Below are 19,046 nucleotides of genomic sequence, written 5' to 3'. Positions count from 1 at the left end.
CAGTGCCTTGTGAACAGCACCAATAACTGGGAAGCTGGGTGTAGCGAGCTGAAAGCCTTCTGCGTAGCAAGGGAAACAACACCGTGAAGACAGCCTGCAGAATGAGGGGAAATCTTTGCAGCCTGTCACCTGACAGGGGATTAACACCGAGACTATATGAAGAGCCCAGAGGAATAAGCAGAAGAACAAGCACTCCTCTCGGTGATGCACACATAAATAGAATAACCAGTTCTCAAGTGCGGTGCACGGCAGGCGTGTGCCTCATGACTGCAATCGCAGCACTTGGGGGCTGATGCGGGAAGATTACTGCAAGATTAAGGCTAGCCTGGGCTACAGGGCGAGGCTGCATCTCAAGACCCAAACAACATCAACAACAAAATCACAAATCACCTATATATAAGAAAAACGGGGCCAGTGTTAGGAGTCAGTGGATAATGGCACCTGCTGCTAAGGCTCACTGCGTGAGTTTGGTTCCTAGGACCCATCTGATGGGAGGTGAATGCCAACTCCTTCAAGTGGCATTCACATGTATGCCATGATATGTGCACAGCCATATGTATTTATAAATAAGTGTAATTTAGGAATTTCGAATAAACGGGAAAAGATTCAATATATTCCTGTCAGGAAAATGCAGTCAAATAACCAAGATCACATCTTGCCCCATCTTGGGCACAATGGTTGTCACCAGGCTTTGAAGCTGTGGTGGCTAGTCTTGGTTGTCAACTTGACTGCATCTGGATTAACTAAAACCCCCAACTGGAGGGGCACACCTGTGAGGGACGTTTGCCTCATTTGAAGAGGCACTTCTAATCAGGATTTCTGAGAAGGGAAGACACACCTTTTACCCAGATCTTTGGAATTGGATAACCCACCTCTAATCTGGGCCACCCCATCTGCTGGGAGCCTGTCTAAGGACGCGAAAAAAGGAAATTTTGCTACGGGCCTGGTTGCATTTGCCTCGGTAGCAAGTCCATTCCTGCACTGGCAAGAGAGCCTGCTCTTTGGGATTACAGTGTATCTGAAGACCAGATGAGACATCTAGTCTCGTGGACTGAAGAATACTAAATTCTTGGATCTTCTATTCCTAGGCAGCCATTGTTAGATTAGCTGGACCACAGCCTGCAAGCCATTCTAATAAATCTCCTTTATTCATTCACATATATATGTATGTGGATCTATATCTATATCTACATATCTATCTCCAAATTTATATGGAGAGAGAGAGAGATAGATTCATTCTATAAGTTATGTTATTCAACTGACCTGGGGAAATTGAGTAATGCAGAAGGCTTTCAGTTTGACTAATACAGTAGCGTATCATGTAATCCCAGTGTTTGGGAGGTAGATCAAGAGTTCCAAGTCATTTTCAGCTGTCTAGCAAGTTTGAAGCCAGTCTGTGCTACATGTCACCCTATCTCAAGAAATGAATAGAAGGAAGGTGGAGGGAGGGAAACAGGAAGGGAGGGAGGAAGGAAGGAAGAAAGAAAGGAATGGAGGGAAGGAGGGAGGGAGAAAGGAAGGAAGGAAATATTGAGGTTAGTGGGTAGAAATATGGTACAACCATTGTGGAAATCTGTATGAGATTTCTTTAAAAACAAAACAAACAGACAGACAGACAAACTAAAAGCAGAACTACCGTAGGAGCCAGCTGTGCAGTCCCTGGATATATATTCAACGGAATTCAAGCCACTCTAAGAATATCTAATCCCTACGCCCCACCCCATCTACTGCAGCAGTATTCAACACAGTCAACTCAGGAGTCACACAAGGTGCTCATCGGTGGAGCCAGGATAAAGGATTGATGGCGCAGGGGCTGGGGGATGGCTACTCTTCAGATGAGTCTGACATTTTTCATTTAGTCACATTTTGCAAACACTCTTTATCACATGAGCTCACATTCCCAAGTTATACATTTGTGGGGTCATAGTCCCATCCATGCATGACATATTTCCTTGTGAGGCTGGCCCACTTCCCTTTTCCCTAGAACTTCTGTGTTCTAGGCCCTGTTCCTGAGACCTGGAGGGTCAGGCAGGAATGGGTGGTATTAGGATCTTGCTGGAACTCGTCCTGGCAAAGGGAAGAAAATTAACTGACACTGTCCCTTCTCTGAATTGTGACCAAGCTTCTATCCTGTGCCCTTGGTGTCTCTATCCCATGTTGTGTTGGCATGGGATGCAGACAAGCCTGCATTCCCCGGGAAAGGGGAAAGCAATGAGCTGTGTGACTGCCACTGGGAATGCTGGGAACACTGTCTTTCTCTGTGACAGGTTCTCAGGCTCTTCTGCCCTGGGATTGCTGTGTTAGCGACTGTGAACTGTAGTCTTGTGCTGTCTTCAAATTTGTCCTTTGCTTCAGAAAATTCCAGAAGTTGAAGCTAAAGCTTAGTGGTTGAGCACCTACCAGCTGTGGGCAGGGCCCTGTGCCAATCCCCAGCTCCACCAGAAAGAGTAAAAGGAAATTAAAGAAATTGTTATGAATTTTCATGATTTTAAGACATTTAAAGTAAACATATATAAACACTTACTGGAACATTCCAACCAAGGACTTAGTTAGAGGAATCATTGTACATTCATTCAACGAGGCTAACAAATCCTACAGGCCACCCCCCAGTGGCGTTCTTCACAGCGACATCAGGATCTGAACACTGAGACCTGTAGACCCTTCAGAGGAAGGGAAGGGAGAAATGCTGTGGTAGTACTGTTCTCACAGGCTGCTTTCTAAAGTGACTCGTGTTATGATTTATGGTGTGAGAGGGACCCTGGCAGGTCCCATGGCAGGTAAGCACCAGGTGGGCAGGAGACAAATATGTCGTGCAGATAGAGTTTGAGTGTGGAGTTTATTGAGAGGAGAGTAGAAGGGAGGGAAGGGAGAGAGACAGAGAGAAGGGGGAGAGAGATAGAAAAACAAAGACCTGATTGGCTCTTCTGAAGAGCAATGGAACGATCAGGAGTCGGTGGAGTTTGTCCCTTAAAGGGACCTTTGCACCTGTGTAGTCAGCGCACCGCTTGCCATGGGAGGCAGGGTGATGCACTGTGCCAGGCTCCCAAGAGGCAGGGCTAAAGTGTGACAGGATACTAACAACCCATGTCTTAATTTCAACTAAGTACCTGTGGTTTTATAAAAAGTTACTACACTTTATTTTTTTTAATAAACAGATTTTGTTACCTCATGTTTAGAGATAAGTCTGATTTCTCTGGGTAGTTAACAGGTAGTTAACTAAATGGTTACATTACTAGCAGATAGTTATACCAAATGCAAAATGGAAAGGTTTTTTTTTAGATCATTGCTCTTTGTCATTGAAAATTCTTGACAGATCACCCAGTCTCGTAGCACCCTCATAATCTGGCCTTATACAACTTTTAAAATAATAAAAAAAAATCCTCTCTAAGATCAGGCTATAGGCAAGCCTATAGGACATTTTCTTAATTAGTGATTGATGGAAGAGGGCTCAGTCCATGTAGGGTGGGGGTCATCCCTGGGCTGATGATCCTAGGTTCTTTAAGAAAGCAGACTGAGCAAGCCAGTGAGCAGCACCCTCCATGGCCTCCTCATTCCTGCCCTGTGTGAATTCTCGTCCTGACATCCTTTGATGATGAACAATGACATGGAAGTGCAAGCCAAATAAACCCTCTCCTCCCCGAGTTGCTTTGGTCGTGGTGTTCCCTCACAGTAGCAGAATCCCTAACTAGGACAGAGGCTTGCCACATCTGGAGAGTCAGCCTCATAATGATGGCCCAGGAAGGCTGCCTAGCACCTGCTTTGACCCAGGAACAGAGTGGCTGGCCCTGAGGATTGTTTTTTCTGGAGTCAGGGTACTTATTAAACACCATGTGGGTCTTGACAGAAAACAGAAGAAACAAAGAAACCAAAGTAGCACGCAGGCCTAGAGGGAATTCACCCATAGGGTTCCAAAAAATCCAACCCAGGCCCAGAAAAGGTGCTGCAGCCGTTGGCGTGGAGACAGCCCAGAACTGCCACTTGCGGCTGGAGGAGTTCTTCAAGCTTTTGGAGACCTTGACTCAGGTACAGCTGGATTCTTAATGTTGCCACAGAAAATTCAGCTTCTGACACACTGAAGAAAAGAATTAACAAAACAAACCATCGAGGAGAATATTTGGAGTTTATTATAAAGAGATTTTACTACACATTGCAACACAAGGACTGAGAAAAAGGCACTTTGGTGAAAAAAAAAAAAGCACCCCATGGTCATGGGTTTTCCAGAGAACAACCTTCCTTCATTGGCTTTACAATACTAATACACAGAATTTACTATTTCTCTTACTTGTTTGAGGCAGTGTGTCATTGTGTAGTCCTGGCTGGCCTCGAACCCACTATGTGGATCAAGCTGGCCTCGAACTCACAAAGATCTAACTCCCAGTGCTAGATTAAAGGTATGCAATGCCACGCCTGGATTAGACTCAGAATGACTTTGGAAGTCACTGTCTCTAAAGGGTGGTCCCTGAAGTGCACCTGGCAGGGGAACAAGTCTAGGTTGTAGAAATACAGGCAGTTAGCACAGCCCACTGTAAACAAAGCTATTCTTACTTAGGAGGTTCCCAAGAACACATGGGGGAGGAGGGAGACCTTCCCTGGGGTTCTGGACACGCAGGCCTGGTGTGTGCTATTTTAACACCTTTCACATAAATGTCCCTGTTGTCGACCACATCACACAATTCATAAATGTGAATTATGGCTGAAACTTTTTTAAGCTGATGAGAGGCTCCAACCAGACTCCCCAGCAGGGGGCTCCATCCTCTCCCCATTATCTCCCCTGTTTTCCTGTCCTGCCTCATATACCACCAGTAACAGTTCTAGTTTGGAGGACATTAGTTTCCTGTTCCCCTAAGCTTTGAATCTTAGAAGGCTTACGTAACACAAGAGAAACACACATATCTTTAGCACATAAAGGAGCCAGCACTGATCTCGGCAGTGCACAGAAACCTCTTCTCTATGAATCCATCATCTATTAGTGAAGAATAACCTAAGATGTTTTGTTCAGTCGGACAACACTGTAAGGCCTCTCAGGGTTTGAGCACCGTGTCCACAAACAGACCATTTCTCTGCAGTGCAAGTGCATCTCATACGTATAACAACAAAACACTTATTTCAAGGCAAACAGGTAGATAAGGACTTCAAATAGCAGGACTGTTCTTGTGAAGTCGTTCCTTGGTCACAGTATATTTCATATAAAAGAGAGCAACCATGGATCACTTGGCTTTGTAAACTTTTGAATAATACATCAAGTTCATATACACAGCTTTACAAATTCCTAGTCAAAGACACTAAAAACACTTTTAAAAACTTGCTTACAAGTACGTCATTTTAAAAACATCAACATATGCAGTACACTTGTGGGGTTGTTGAGGGTCTCTCGTATCACTTGCATGTAAGGAGACCTTGGTGTTTCCTTCCTACCTATGCTCCACATTCCTGTTTTACTGTGTATGCGTGTGAGGGGGAAGGGCATGCCATGGGGAGGGTGCGGAGGTCAAAGGGCAACTATACAAAGTTGGCTCTCTTCTTCTGCCTTCACTTGTATTCTGGGAATGGAACTCAGGTGCCCAGGCTAAGCCATCTTACTGTACCTGATATTCCTCTGTTTGCCTTGATTACAGACAGACAGATCAACAGACAGACAGATGATAGACAAATAGATAGGTATAAATAGCTATTTTCTTCTCTTGTTATACTGCCCTAGCTAAGATTCCAAGAAGTATATTGAATAAGAACAGAGAAAGTGGACATCCTTGTCTCCTACCTGAGTTTCGTGAAAACACAGTAATTTCTTTCCTGACCTCCATACCCATGGGCAAGCTCACATGCATGTAAAAAATAAATAACTAATAAATGTTAAAAAAAAACCCACTTCCATTCTTGTTATGTCTTCATCTAGTTTTAGTATGATGCTAATGCTGACTTTCTAAGAGAGTTTGGTGGTGGTCTTTTCTTTCCTATGTTTAGAAGGCTGCTGTTATTGCTTCACTGAACATCTGGTAGCTTTTACCGGTGATGTCAGGGCCTAACACACTGCTTTTCTTTTTTTCAAAGAGCCTTTATTTTAATACTTGGTCTCTCTGCATGTCCAACATATTGGAATAAAGGGAGAACCCCGAACTCAGTTAGAATAGGATTTTGTAGTAGTAAAGGTGGGGTTTATGAAGTTCAGGACACTTGATTGGCTCACATTTGTCTAGGGATGTCCTGGTGAATGTGTGCTGGCAGGTGATCTTATCTACAGCAGCTGGAATGTTAGACATTTCCTTTGGATGGTGTTTTCTTGGGTGATGCCTGGGTAATCTCAGCTTGTGGTTCTTCCTGCAACCAGGTATTGCTTCAGGGTGAACTACTGAGACTCAGGCCTCCATTAAATTCATCTTTGGCTGAGTCCTACTCTGGCAGGTGATAATGGTTGGAAGTAAAGAACTTCCTTTGGGTGACCTGTTCATATTTAGCTTATCATGGCTGGCTCCCACATTTCCCCCTTCACAAGCACCGAAGACAGGACCCAATCTAGGCCCAAGCAGGTTGAAAGGCTAGCCAAAGGGGGGAGCATTTAGGCAATGGGGCACTCATCAGACTTCATTGAAGGAACAGCGAGTGTTCACATCAGCTGGACTGGTCCACATCAGCTTTCAGGAAGCCCAGCGCTCGCCACCACTCAGAGCAGGTTGTAGTCAGCACTGATGCCTAGATGCGTCTGCCAGCCAAGTGGAAGCCTATTGAGATAAGTTTAAACTAGGAACAGAAATTAAAACTTATTTACTTAAAGAAAAATCCATATTGTAGAAAGAGAGCAGATAATGGGCGTCTGCAAACAGAAGGAATAGACTCCTACCTTTGAGTCCTAGCAAAAACTACAGATTTGTTAGAAGCATGTGTATTTTTCTGCAATCCAAACCATGTATGGTTAGGACAGAGATGAACACTATTTTGTTTGGAGACATTGTTGCTCTTATTGTCATTATCATAATCATTACATAATCTCATTTCTCCTAACAGATCTGTTTAAATTATTTATCTCCTCTGGGGTTAACTCTGGAAGACCATATATACCAAGTCATTCATTCAATACTTTAAAAATGTTCTAATTTAGCGGAATGCCTATTTTTAAAGAATGTCCTAGAATTCCCCTGAGCTTCTCGATGGCTCCCTTCTCATCTCTGACCTTATTAAGGTGAGGCTTTGCTTTCTGCCAGTAGCCTGAGTAAGGATTTGATACAAAAGGACTCTTTGGAGTCATTAACATACTTTTTCATTTCCATTTGATTCATCTCTGCCTTAATCTTAATTCCTTCCAACTGTAGATTTGGGGTTTGGCTTGAGCTTGTTTTTCCAAGGCCCTATGGTGTACCATCAAGATATTTATCTTAGTAGGCACTTAGAGCTAGAAATGTCCCTTGCAGACTGCTTTTATTGGAAGTTTTGGCATATTGTGTTTTCATGATTAATAATATCACATAGAAAATAATCCTAAAAATTGATCTTTAAATGACAGCTTAAATTTTCTTAGCTGACAGCATGTCAAACAGTTGGAGCTGTCGACTCGTGAAAGACACTGACGGACGAAGTAAAGACAGAAGAAATGGATGCAAGATTCAGGTCAAGTCGTGGGCTTTGTGCCCTTTTCACTCCAGGGTTCCTGCTAAGTGCTAAGCAGCACCCGCATAGCAGCTAGAGAAAGGCAAGAGCAAAAGACAGCAATCAGCGTGACAAGAAACCCTTTCATAAAACCTTATGAGCAGGCTTCCCATTGGCTCAGCCCTAGCCAGGAAAGTAAGCCCCAGAAAACAGTTGGCCTGTGTTGGATCAGCAGCCTTTCTTTTCTTTGTCTTTTAAAAACAGACTTGTTTCTATGTGCTTGTGTGTGGCCTGCATGAGTTTTTGGTCACCGTCCGTGACATGGTCCTGTGGAGATGAGCAGATGTTTTCGAGGAGTTATGAGTCACCATGTAGGTGCTGGGAAATGGAAACCCAGGCCCTATTCAAGAGCATTAAGTGCGCTTACCCGCCAAGCATCTCTGCAGCCCAGCAGTCCTTATTTTCTTCTCTGACTGTCCCAATTCTCCTAATGCAGTGCAATGAGACGCATCAGCCACGCAGATGGTGCCTCGGCGGGCCCATCAGTGCTGATGATCACCTGACAACCTAGACCCTTATAACCAGCATGTTTGCACTGGGTCCTGATCCTCTAAAGCAACTGCACTATGTGCTTTGTTTGGATCAGAAATTTAATTTAGAGATATCCAATGGGGACTTAGAAATTCTTGGTCCCCCACTAAAAACTTGTAGTCAGTTAGCCCACTAAGGTGTTAACAAAATATGAGCAACAAGGTCACTGACTCCCTCTGCTGATGACTTTGTGTGTGGCAGAACACTCCAGTCCACTACAGTTCAAAGCCTTGGTCTCAACAACAGGGTCAGCTGCAATTCCCAGTGCAAGTCGTATCCCATGGACAGGCAGAGTCATGGAGAAGAGACCAGATGGGAAAACGTTGTCCTAAAGCAACATCAGAAAACAACACAGAACGCCCCAGCGCACATCCCCAGAGCTCCTGACACTATCTGGTGACTGTGATCACACATACCCGAAGGCAAGATCTAGACACAGGCCTGTGCTTTGTCTTAAGGTACTTACCATCTCCAGAGCCAGCAGACAATTAGCACTAAACCCAGTAGAATTAGCACTCCACTGGGAAAAACAATAGTAACATATATCTCCATAGATCCTGGAGAGAGAGAGGGGGGATGTTGTGATTGTCATTACAGTCAACTTGATAGGACCGAGAATCATGTAGCAGACAACCCTCTGTGCACATCTGTGCAGGATTATCTATGTTAGGTTAACTAATGAAGGAGGACACACTTAACTGTGCCTGGCATTGCTCAGTAAGTTGGGGTCCTTGACCGAGCAAGGAAAAGGCAAGCTGAGCGCTCAGGGCCTTCTGTGTCCTGACTTCACACACACTGCGGCCACCTGCCTCAAGTACCTGCTGCCATCATTTTCCTGCCTCGACAGACTTACCCTTGAATGAGAAGCCAAGAAGAAGCCCTTTCTTCATTGAGCTGCCTTTGTTGGGGCATTTTCTGACAGCAACAGGAATAGATACAAATACAAACACACACACAAAACTTACTGGGTCCAAGACTGCACAGGACTGGTGCTGAAATCTGTGTGGCTGTTGTCACTTCTCATTGGAGATCCGCCACCAGGCCTCTGTGCCACCATTCCTAACACGCACATCTGGACATCAGCGTATTTAGCACAGCAAAGTATGGTCTGGTGGCTGGCTCGGTGGTACACACCTGGAAGCCCAGCCTTAGGGAGTTTGGGAGTTCAAGGCAATTGGGCTACAAACCGAAACCTTGTTTCAAACATAATAAAAGGAGGGAGTGGAGATGTCTTCCCACTGTGGAGTGTCTGTCCCGAAAGCACCAAGTCCTGGGCTCAAGGCCCAGCACTGGATTAAACTAGGTGCAGTGACATAGACCTATAATTCTAGCCTTCTGGAAGTAGAAGCTGGAAGATCATCCTAGACTTCACAGCACATTCAAGGCGAGCCTGAGCAGAGGGTCTGTGAGGTGACTCAGCGAGTTAAGGTAATTGAGCTGCGTCATTGCTTCCCACTTAAGGAAGGAACTGACTTCAAAAAGTTGTTCTCTGATGCCCATACGTGCACCATGTTGCTTACCCCCACATACATACATACAAACTTTAAAGGAAAGGAGAAAGAAGGCATGGAGGGAGGGAAGAAAGAGAAAGAGAGAGAAGGGGAAATGAAGGGAAGAGAGAAAGGAGTATGCGAGAGACAAAATAAGATCTAAGTAATATCACACACTATATGTCACACACAACTTTTTGGGTTCTAGACTACAACATGTACCATCACATCCACAAAACGAAAATGCATATCAGAAACACACAGCATATTTAAGTTACATTCATGCATGCTTCTAGTCCTTACTCTAAGAACAATGCCATCTCCCACAGCTCACCTGGCACAGCCACATCTCTCTGTCTGTCTGTCTGTCTGTCTGTCTGTCTCTCTCTCTCTCTCTCTCACACACACACACAGACACACAGACACAGACACACACAGACACACACACACACACACACACAGAGCCCTATTTGATCCTTACCTTTTGTATTCCTTTCAGTTCAGAAAGATGTTTGATCATCTCCACAAAACACTAGAGCCACAATCAGGGCAGCTCAGATATGAGCTCAAATCCCTCCCCCTACCAGGATGAGCACATAACCGCAGTGGGTGTGCTAGCCTCAGTCTGGTCCTTTCGTAGGAAGCCTTAACCATCGTCGTCAAGACCACCTTCCATGGACTCCTTGTCTTGATACACATCTCACAGACTGATTGGATTTAAACATAAGACAGCGTTTGAGGGGACCTATAAAGTGACTAGAAAGCGTGCTGGTGCAGCTGGTCCCTGGTCCCTGGTCCCTGACAGTCTCTTATCCGCAGAGGATGATGCTGGCCCTGGTCTCCAAGGAGCTGGCAAGCTGCCCACTCCCTGTCACAGGAACATCCAGATTCTTAGGCTGTTCTGAGCTGACAAACAGCCCTGATGGCACTATACTCCCCACCTCCCATCTACTTCTGGACCATCAGCACAGGACCTAAATCTGGACTGCTGACTCTGAGGTCTGAGCTGAATTAGAAGCTTGTTCTCCTTTAGCCCCAAATTTCCTCTCCTTCCCCAGCAAAGATCCTAGACTTCTCAAAATCCCAAGCATCCAGTCACAAGTCCTCAAGTGTGGGGGCAGGGAGCAGGAGGATGTTTACCTTTCTCAGGCAGTGTGAGATTGAGCTTCTTGGGGACAAGCAAGGATCTGTGTGACACCACACAGTGGTAGATAATCCCACGATCTTCCAGAGCTGGTGTCAGGGCCAAGGAGCTGGTAACACTGAAGGTGCCATCATCATTCTTCACCGTGGGACCAGTGACGATGCCGTCAGTAATCACTCGGAAGTGGGGATCCTTCAGGGTGCCTCTCTCCCACTTTATGTCAAAGGCTTCTGGGTAGAATCCATCCAGCTTGCATATAATGCGCTGCCCTTCACCATTTCTCTCTGTAGCAGCTTTCACAAACAATGCCATGGCTGGGTAAGCTGCCATAGGAAAAAAAAAAGCCACAATTTGGCTAGAGCCAACCACCTGTTTCTTTCCTCATACCACTCTGAATGGCTTCTATCCCAGCAATGAGCTTAGGGACCCCACAGTTTATCACACCAGACTGGGAGCTCTCTGGAGGTTGACACGGAAGACCTTATTGGTATGTGTGACCCCTGGCAAGTACTCAGGGTGGTGAGTGAACACTAATCTGTTCTGGGTGTGCTGGTGGCAGTGCCAGCAGGGTGCTGGCATGTGTGTCGTGGCCCCATTTACACAGCAATTTTGCCAAGCAAAGTTTATGAAGCTATTGTCAGACATTTTTCAGAATTATGAAAAAGCACTGAAGCATAAACACAGTAGACACTACTGAGTCTTAGCATGCATGTCCTGGACATGCCCTGTGCAGCCTTAGCATGTGTGTCCTGGACATGCCCTGTGCAGTCTTAGCATGTGTGTCCTGGAAGTGCCCTGTGTAGTCTTAGCATGCGTGTCCTGGACATGCCCTGTGCAGTCTTAGCATGCGTGTCCTGGAAATGCCCTGTGCAGTCTTAGCATGCGTGTCCTGGAAATGCCCTGTGCAGTCTTAGCATGCGTGTCCTGGACATGCCCTGTGCAGTCTTAGCATGCGTGTCCTGGAAATGCCCTGTGCAGTGTTAGCATGCTTGTCCTGGAAATGCCCTGTGCAGTCTTAGCATGCATGTCCTGGAAATGCCCTGTGCAGTCTTAGCATGCGTGTCCTGGAAATGCCCTGTGCAGTCTTAGCATGCGTGTCCTGGAAATGCCCTGTGCAGTCTTAGCATGCGTGTCCTGGAAATGCCCTGTGCAGTCTTAGCATGCGTGTCCTGGAAATGCCCTGTGCAGTCTTAGCATGCGTGTCCTGGAAATGCCCTGTGCAGTGTTAGCATGCTTGTCTTGGAAATGCCCTGTGCAGTCTTAGCATGCGTGTCCTGGAAATGCCCTGTGCAGTCTTAGCATGCTTATCTTGGAAATGCCCTGTGCAGTCTTAGCATGCGTGTCCTGGAAATGCTCTGTGCAGTCTTAGCATGCGTGTCCTGGAAATGCCCTGTGCAGTGTTAGCATGCTTGTCTTGGAAATGCCCTGTGCAGTTTCAAGAGACACTGCAGGAAGATGCAGTCATCTGGATCTATTCAGAGGGGCAAGAGTACCTTCCGGGAAGTGTCCTGCAGGACAGCCGCTGTGACACTGACAACAGGACAGACGGCTGGCCTGGTGAGCAGGCACACGCTGCACTACCAGCACAGGGAGGTGGAGGCTCAGAATGCAGGGCAATCTGCAGCTACACTGCAAATCCTGGCCAGCCTAGGCTACTTGAAACCACTTTCCAAAAAACCAAATAAGAAAAAGATGTCAGGTCATAGGCTACGAAGGAAAAAATAGTAAGTTAGGATACTAAAAATTCAACACTTCTGTGTAGAAGTTGGCAAAATAAAATGATAAGACTTTAAGAACCTATTTTGTGAAATATACAGGCAATAAAGGTCTTTTATCCAAAATATACAAAGTACTCAGCTACACAGCAAGTTCAGAGCCAACCTCCTGGGATACACAAAACTGCCTTCAAACAGACAGACAGACAGACTATGCCAGTGAGTCTAAATACCAAAATGCACAACACCCTGACATCAGGTAAAGGTAATGGCGCTGATCTAAGTAATTGCAGATGAATGCGGTGGGGTTGAAGGCAGAAGCGGTCACAGACACGCACTGTGGTAAGGCTGGCTTGAACAGCAGAAAAAAGGCAGCCACTGCTCCAGCCACCTTCCAGCAGCTTATGAGATCCTGTCCAAAGATATTTAACGTTTGTTCCAGTCTCTCAGGTTGGAAGTAGCAAAGCAGAATCGGCTGAGATCCGAGGAGCCCAGCCTGGCACGAGCTCCTCGCCCAGCTGCCTTCCAGGAGTCAGTGAACATGGACAGGTGTAGCTCGTATTTCTGAGGCCACCAGCAGAGAGCAGTCTGCTCACCAGTGCTTCCCTACAGCCCTTAGGCTGGTTATCTCTACCTCTGAGGACAGGAAAGGGCACTGAAGATCAGAGAGACTGGTCAGTTGCCAAGGGTTGTCAAAGTGTTTTGGTTTTGTTTAGTTTGAGCAGGAGTAGGGGTTGGAGCCAGAGCCTGGACTGTACAATCAAGCCGCATACAACTCCACACAAGATGTGTGAGCCCAGATGGCCTTAAATTCAAGATGCTCCTGCCTCATCCTCTTTAGTATTTGCTTCTTGACATGGGTTGCCATGGACAGAACTGAAAACCACCCCCCCCACCCCCGTCTGTCACTCATGTTCTAACCCTCTGCTCTGCTTGGCCACCCACACATCCACCACACGCCTCAGCACCATCGGAAAGAACCACAGGGAACTTCACTGAGGACTCACCCACGACATCTAGCCTGGTTGTTCCCTCTGCCTGATCGGGGGTGACCACCAGCTTGCACCGGTATTCTCCTGCTTCACTCAGCTCGATCCTGGGCAGATGGAGGGAGGCATCTCCCCATTCTAGCCCCAACAATGACACACTGGCTCCAGGTCGGAATGCCTTGCGGTGATTTCCATAAAACTCATAGATGGGGACCTCGGCTTCATGCCACTCATTCTTCAAGGACCAGATGATTCCCACAGTCGTGACGTCCAGGTGGGGTAAACCAGGGATTTCACAGACGATAGTGACGTTGTCGTGTAGGAATACCATCTGTGGCATCTGTGCGGTCTTCACTTCCAGCACACCTATGGAAATAAAAGAACTCAGTTACAGGAGGCTCTTGGTACCCAGTTAATGGAATGCGATGAACAGTCCCTGTTACAGCCTTGAATAGCTCAGAGTAGCTCTTTCCTAAGGGCCCTTGTTAATCCAGACAGATCTCCAGCCCTGTCCTTTCTTTTTAAGCTTGTTTTGGCTGTTGGGGGGGGGGTCCGTGTGCATTTTAGAGTCAGATGATTAATTTTTTAACTAAACATTACATCTATTGACTGCATGTGTGTTAGTGGTGTGTATGTGTGTTGGTGGTGTGTATGTGTGTGTGTGTTAGTGGTGTATGAGTATGTTATTGGTGTGTGTGTTAGTGGTGTGTATGTGTGTATGTGTTAGTGGTGTATCCATGTGGGCTCCAAGAAGCAAACTCAGTTCATCAGGCTTAATCTGCCAAATCATCTCAGCAGCCCCAACTGATCAATTTCTACTATGAAGTCTGACAGGAGTCACAGCAAGGCGGGAGATCCATTTGCATGTATAATAAAAATGTTATATTTTCAGTTAATGTTTGGTGATGTGCTAAGTAAGGAATTCTTTATCCTTCCCAAATTTATACGTCAAGGCTAAAGCCCCACTGGGACAGCATTTAGAAGTGAGGACTGTGGGAGATGATTATGGCATGAGGTTGCAGCCCTCTGAATGGGATTAAAGCCATTGACAGGAGCGTAGGATGCAAGAAAGACATCTCTACCATGATGACAAAATAGGAAGTTGTCCTGGAGCAGAACTAGCCAGCCCCTTATCTTAGATTCTCCAGCTACAGAACTAAGACCCTTACATCGTCACCATGAGATGAAACTGCTCCTCCTCACCTCTGTGAGACCTCTGGTAAAGATGACTGGGTGAGACAAAAGCAGTTTTTCTCCAACCTGGCCCATGTTCCCACATCATGGTGAGGAAGCGAGGCACCAAGAGGGATGCAGTCAAGGCCAACTGTACATTGTAGGTCCTCAAAGCACAGCTGAGCAACCAGTCAGCATATCTACACTATGACAAGAGCACTCACATGTACATATATACATACACACATATATACATACACACACATATATATATCTGCACTATGACAAGAGCTCTCACTTATATATACATATACATACACACACATATATATACACACACATATATATCTGCACTATGACAAGAGCACTCACATATACATATATACATGCACACATATATACAGACACACACATATATATCTGCACTATGACAAGAACACTCACATATATACATATATACACACGCATATATATACTATGTACATATGTCTGCACTATGACAAAACACTCACATATATACATATATATATATACATGCATATATATACATATACACATATATCTGCACTATGACAAGAGCACTTACATATATACACACACACATATATACATACATATAAATCTGCACTATGACAAGAGTACTCACATATATACATATACATACATGCACATCATATACATACACACACTATGACAAGAGGCAGGGTAAGAGATGTCAGGCCACAATCCCTAGGAGCCCACCAGGGATGGCAGGAGCAGCAGTGGCTTCCCTGTTTCCCTCTTTCTTCCAATTCCATCCACATCCTACCTGCCATGGGCATGTACCACAGAAGCAACCATAGCAACGTCAGCAAGCCAATCTGGCGCTCTGCTACGCATGATGAGCCCGCGGTGCTGAACTGAACTGGCTTGCTCTGCCCTCCACAACTTTTGGGTGGTCTCAGGCTTCTGCCATGTAGGGACGAGCTACTACCCCAGAGAACAGTATGGCGTGGGCCCTTGTGGTTCATGTGTACACTCTCTGGACCCTTTTGGCAGCTCTGTGAAGTCATCTTGTCGTGAGCAGCAGAACATGCATTTTCACCAGCTGAGCAGTGAAGCAGAGGCGGTACCCTCCGAGTATGGTGGGCCACACACTGTCTATAACAGAAAACAAGTTCAGAACAAGTGGGCGAGTTTCTTAAGCAGAAAGACAAGAAGCACTTGAAGGGACACGTGTCCAGGCTCAGCCAAGTGCCTCAGCTGTATGTGTGGAAGGGGCTTTGAAGGTGTTTAATCAGCAATTAACTTCAGGTTTTTAGGAAAAGATGGGAAGTCACACTCCATGCCATCTTTGAAGAGGACTGAGCTTAGTCAGCAGTGTTTGCTTAAAGGGCAGGGCCCTGGCACTGGATGAGGTGACACATGCTTCTAAAGTTAGCACCAGGGAGCTAAGGTAGGAAGAGCAGGAGTTGAAACTCCAAGCCAGCCTGAGACACAAGCGACCCTGCCTGGAAAGAGTTTCCAAAGGAAACAAGCTCCGAGCACCAGAAGTTTGAGCCCCTGTCACACATCTGGACATAGTCCCAGAAAGACAAGGCATTTTAAGATATTCCTCAGCAAAATAATATTCCCCCCACCGTCCAGATACGAGCCTCAGCCAGATGCCCAACTTGAGAGGAAGCACCAAATTTATTTTCAGTTATTACAGCTTTCCTTTCCTTTCCTTCTGGCTTCAGGCCCCTTCTCCCAAAACTCAACCTTTAGAAAACCCTTTCCATTCTGTCTGTCCTTCCTCTCTTTCCCTTAGATTGTCCCAGTCCCCCTCTCTTCCCTGTCCCTTCTCCCTCTGTCGTCGTTGTGTCCCACCCCACCTCTCTCCTCTCTAATCGCTATTATTCTCTGAGGCTGCTGGACCCAACTCGGAAGAACAGATCTGCTCCCACCACTTGCCAGGAGGAATTCCCATCAGGGCACTGGGCAGGTTTTCTGCATCTATAGAGTCTCGAAGTTATAAAAAGAGTTGAGAGAGAGACAGAGAGAGGGAGAGGGAGAGAGAGAGAGAGAGAGAGAGAGAGAGAGAGAGAGCGAGCGAGAGAGAGAGAGAGAGAGAGCGACTTTTCTGTCTCGGCACTCACCAAATCTGTCTGCTTGGTCCACAGATCCTCTAGAAATCAAGCCCACACTCAGGGCATCGCTGAGGGGGCCAGCAAGACACAATGGCGACGAGGTGGGGTTGGGTGGCGGGGTGGTGCCTGCGCTGTAGAGCTTGAAGGAAGCTTGCTGGCCGCTTGGCTGATTATCTCCTGCAGGAAGTGGGCGGGAAGTGTCGGGGTGCAGCGAGGCGTGACAGGCGCAGGAGGGCCGGAACGACGGAGGAACAGCCCTATAGGCCAGAGCTCTAAAGTAGAGCTTGGCAGTGACAGCAGCAGCTAGGACGTAGTCCCCTCCTTCCTTGGCAGATTAAGGAAGGCTCTTCCGTGTCTCTCTCTCTCCCAGTTTGGGAGACCTGCTGGACTCCCGGCAGCATCCTCCGGTCTCTGCCCCGTTTCCGTGTCCTCTGCGTCACTCCCCTTTCTCCATGCTTTCCTTCACGACATCTGTATTTGAAAGACGGACCTACTCCACCCAGATGGACCTCTAAAGTGCAAAGACCCTGTAAGACAGTTTGTGCACCTGTGTGCTCACCATCCAGACCACACAGTGTTTGTCTCCCTTGTGAAGCTGCTCAGCCCCAGTCTTCTCAAAACACACCGTGTTCCGGGTCCTGTCCTCTTCTGACCTGGGGCCGTGGATGCCACTGGAGCATTTGGGAGTTTAGGAGACTAGTCCTTGGCAATGCCCTTTCTGACACAGGGTAAAAGTAAACTCTTAGCCCTCCCTTCTCTGAATTATGGCCATGTTCTTACCAGGAGGGCTTGCTGCCTCCCCAGCTTCTCAGGTGGTACAGCCCGCCCCCTGCTGAGCAGACAATAACAAAGAACGATGAGCAATAAGGTGATTTGTTCCCCTGGCAATAGATAGCAATAGATCTCAGTCTATTGGACACAGGCATCCCTGTTCTCTGCTAACTTCGAGCATCAGACAAGCGTGCCTGGAAAACCAGTGCTTCTGCACTCCCAGAAAGGCCCCATGCAGGGGCTGGATGACCGTCTAGGAATTCTGGAGACCGACTCTCACCGAACTACTCCGCTCAGGCCCTTCTGCTTTATATTTCGTTTATGGTTAGAAAACAGTATTCTTTCAACTTTGCCCAGTTTGTCTTTTTCCTTCCAGAGAGTAATGCATAAAACTTAATGGTAGAGCACTTACCTAGCGTGGGCAAGATTCTGGATTCCGTTCCCAACAGTGCTGAAAAATAAAGAAAAAGATGGTCGGAGGAGATGGCTCCGAGCGTGAGGCCTGAGGGCCAGAGTTCAGATCCCAGCTCCCATAGAGAAGCCAGCCATGAGTAGCGTTCCACCTACCACCCCAGCGCTGGAGGTGGAGGCAGCTCTCAGGAGCAAGCTAGCTTGCTAGAGTAGCTGACCTGATGAGCTCTAGGATTAGCAAGTGACCCTGCCTCAGTGAACAAGGTGGAGAACCACTGATCAACATAGCAACCTCTGCTTCCAGAATGCACACACATACATATGTGCACCCTCCCACACGCACACAACATATACAAACACATAGAAGAAGCAAAAATTACAACAAATATGCGTTTACCTCATTTTCATATAATTTAAAATGAACATATACAGACATTAATTTGAACAATATTTTCAACAAGTACTATGCTGGGAGAATTTTACTATCCTTGCAATGAATTTAAAATAACAAAACATTAGCAAACATTACATAAAGTCTCTGTCTTAAAGTCCAGTTATTGATTTATAATTTTTAAAATAGTTCAAGGATCAAAATAAACTGAGAGAATTAAATCTCATCTCCAGGCTAACAGAATTTTGTTTCCAAATTTAAAATTAAGAGAACAGTTCTAGTTAGTATGTTTACAGAAGGTTTACAAAAGGTTCAGGTTCCTACTGCTGTGAAGAGACACCATGACCACGGCGACTCTTCCACAGGAAAGTGTTTCATTGGGTAGTTTTACAGTTTCAGAGGTTCGGTCTGTTTTCATCGTGGTGGCACATAGAGGCACGCAGGTTGACAGGGTGCTGGAGAAAGAGCGACATCGTGATTCCTCAGGCAAGAGGAGGTGGACTGAGATACTGGGCGTGGCTCAATATCTAAATAAGCCAAGAAGAATTAAAAGCAACCCTTGGGCTGTAGCATTTTTATTTTTACAAAATTTAGAATAGAGAACACATTCTCAGGGGCTAGGGCGACAGCTGGACAGGTAGTGTTTCCTGCACAGGCTTTGGGACCTGAGTTCAGGTCACTAGCA

General features: G+C 46.3%; 1 protein-coding gene across 1 annotated transcript; it reads right to left on the bottom strand.

The window, feature by feature from the left end:
- Positions 1-4,101: 4,101 nt before the first annotated feature.
- Positions 4,102-17,119, bottom strand: Ncr3lg1 (natural killer cell cytotoxicity receptor 3 ligand 1). Its single transcript, XM_087901578.1, has 5 exons — positions 16,798-17,119; positions 13,526-13,873; positions 10,800-11,126; positions 8,636-8,726; positions 4,102-6,716 (listed from the first exon to the last, which is right to left on the bottom strand). Exons 2-5 carry the CDS (start codon positions 13,845-13,847, stop codon positions 6,659-6,661), a joined length of 798 nt encoding a protein of 265 aa, XP_087757704.1. The 5' UTR covers positions 13,848-13,873; positions 16,798-17,119; the 3' UTR covers positions 4,102-6,658.
- Positions 17,120-19,046: the final 1,927 nt, after the last annotated feature.

This window comes from Myodes glareolus, chromosome 24 (genome assembly GCF_982192425.1).
Source record: "Myodes glareolus chromosome 24, mMyoGla1.1, whole genome shotgun sequence".
In the NCBI taxonomy this organism is placed as follows: Eukaryota; Metazoa; Chordata; class Mammalia; order Rodentia; family Cricetidae; genus Myodes; species Myodes glareolus.
The sequence above is the reverse complement of the archived record's forward strand: the minus strand, read 5'-3'. Positions and strand labels throughout refer to the sequence as shown.

Coding starts and splice junctions, on each gene's coding strand:
- Ncr3lg1 (XM_087901578.1), bottom strand. CDS start 13,847: ATGCCACAGATGGTATTCCTACACGACAACGTCACTATCGTCTGTGAA. Junction 11,127..13,525: donor AACCAGGCTAGATGTCGTGG/GTGAGTCCTCAG, acceptor TTCCTATGGCAG/CTTACCCAGCCATGGCATTG. Junction 8,727..10,799: donor TCTCACACTGCCTGAGAAAG/GTAAACATCCTC, acceptor CTCTCTCTCCAG/GATCTATGGAGATATATGTT.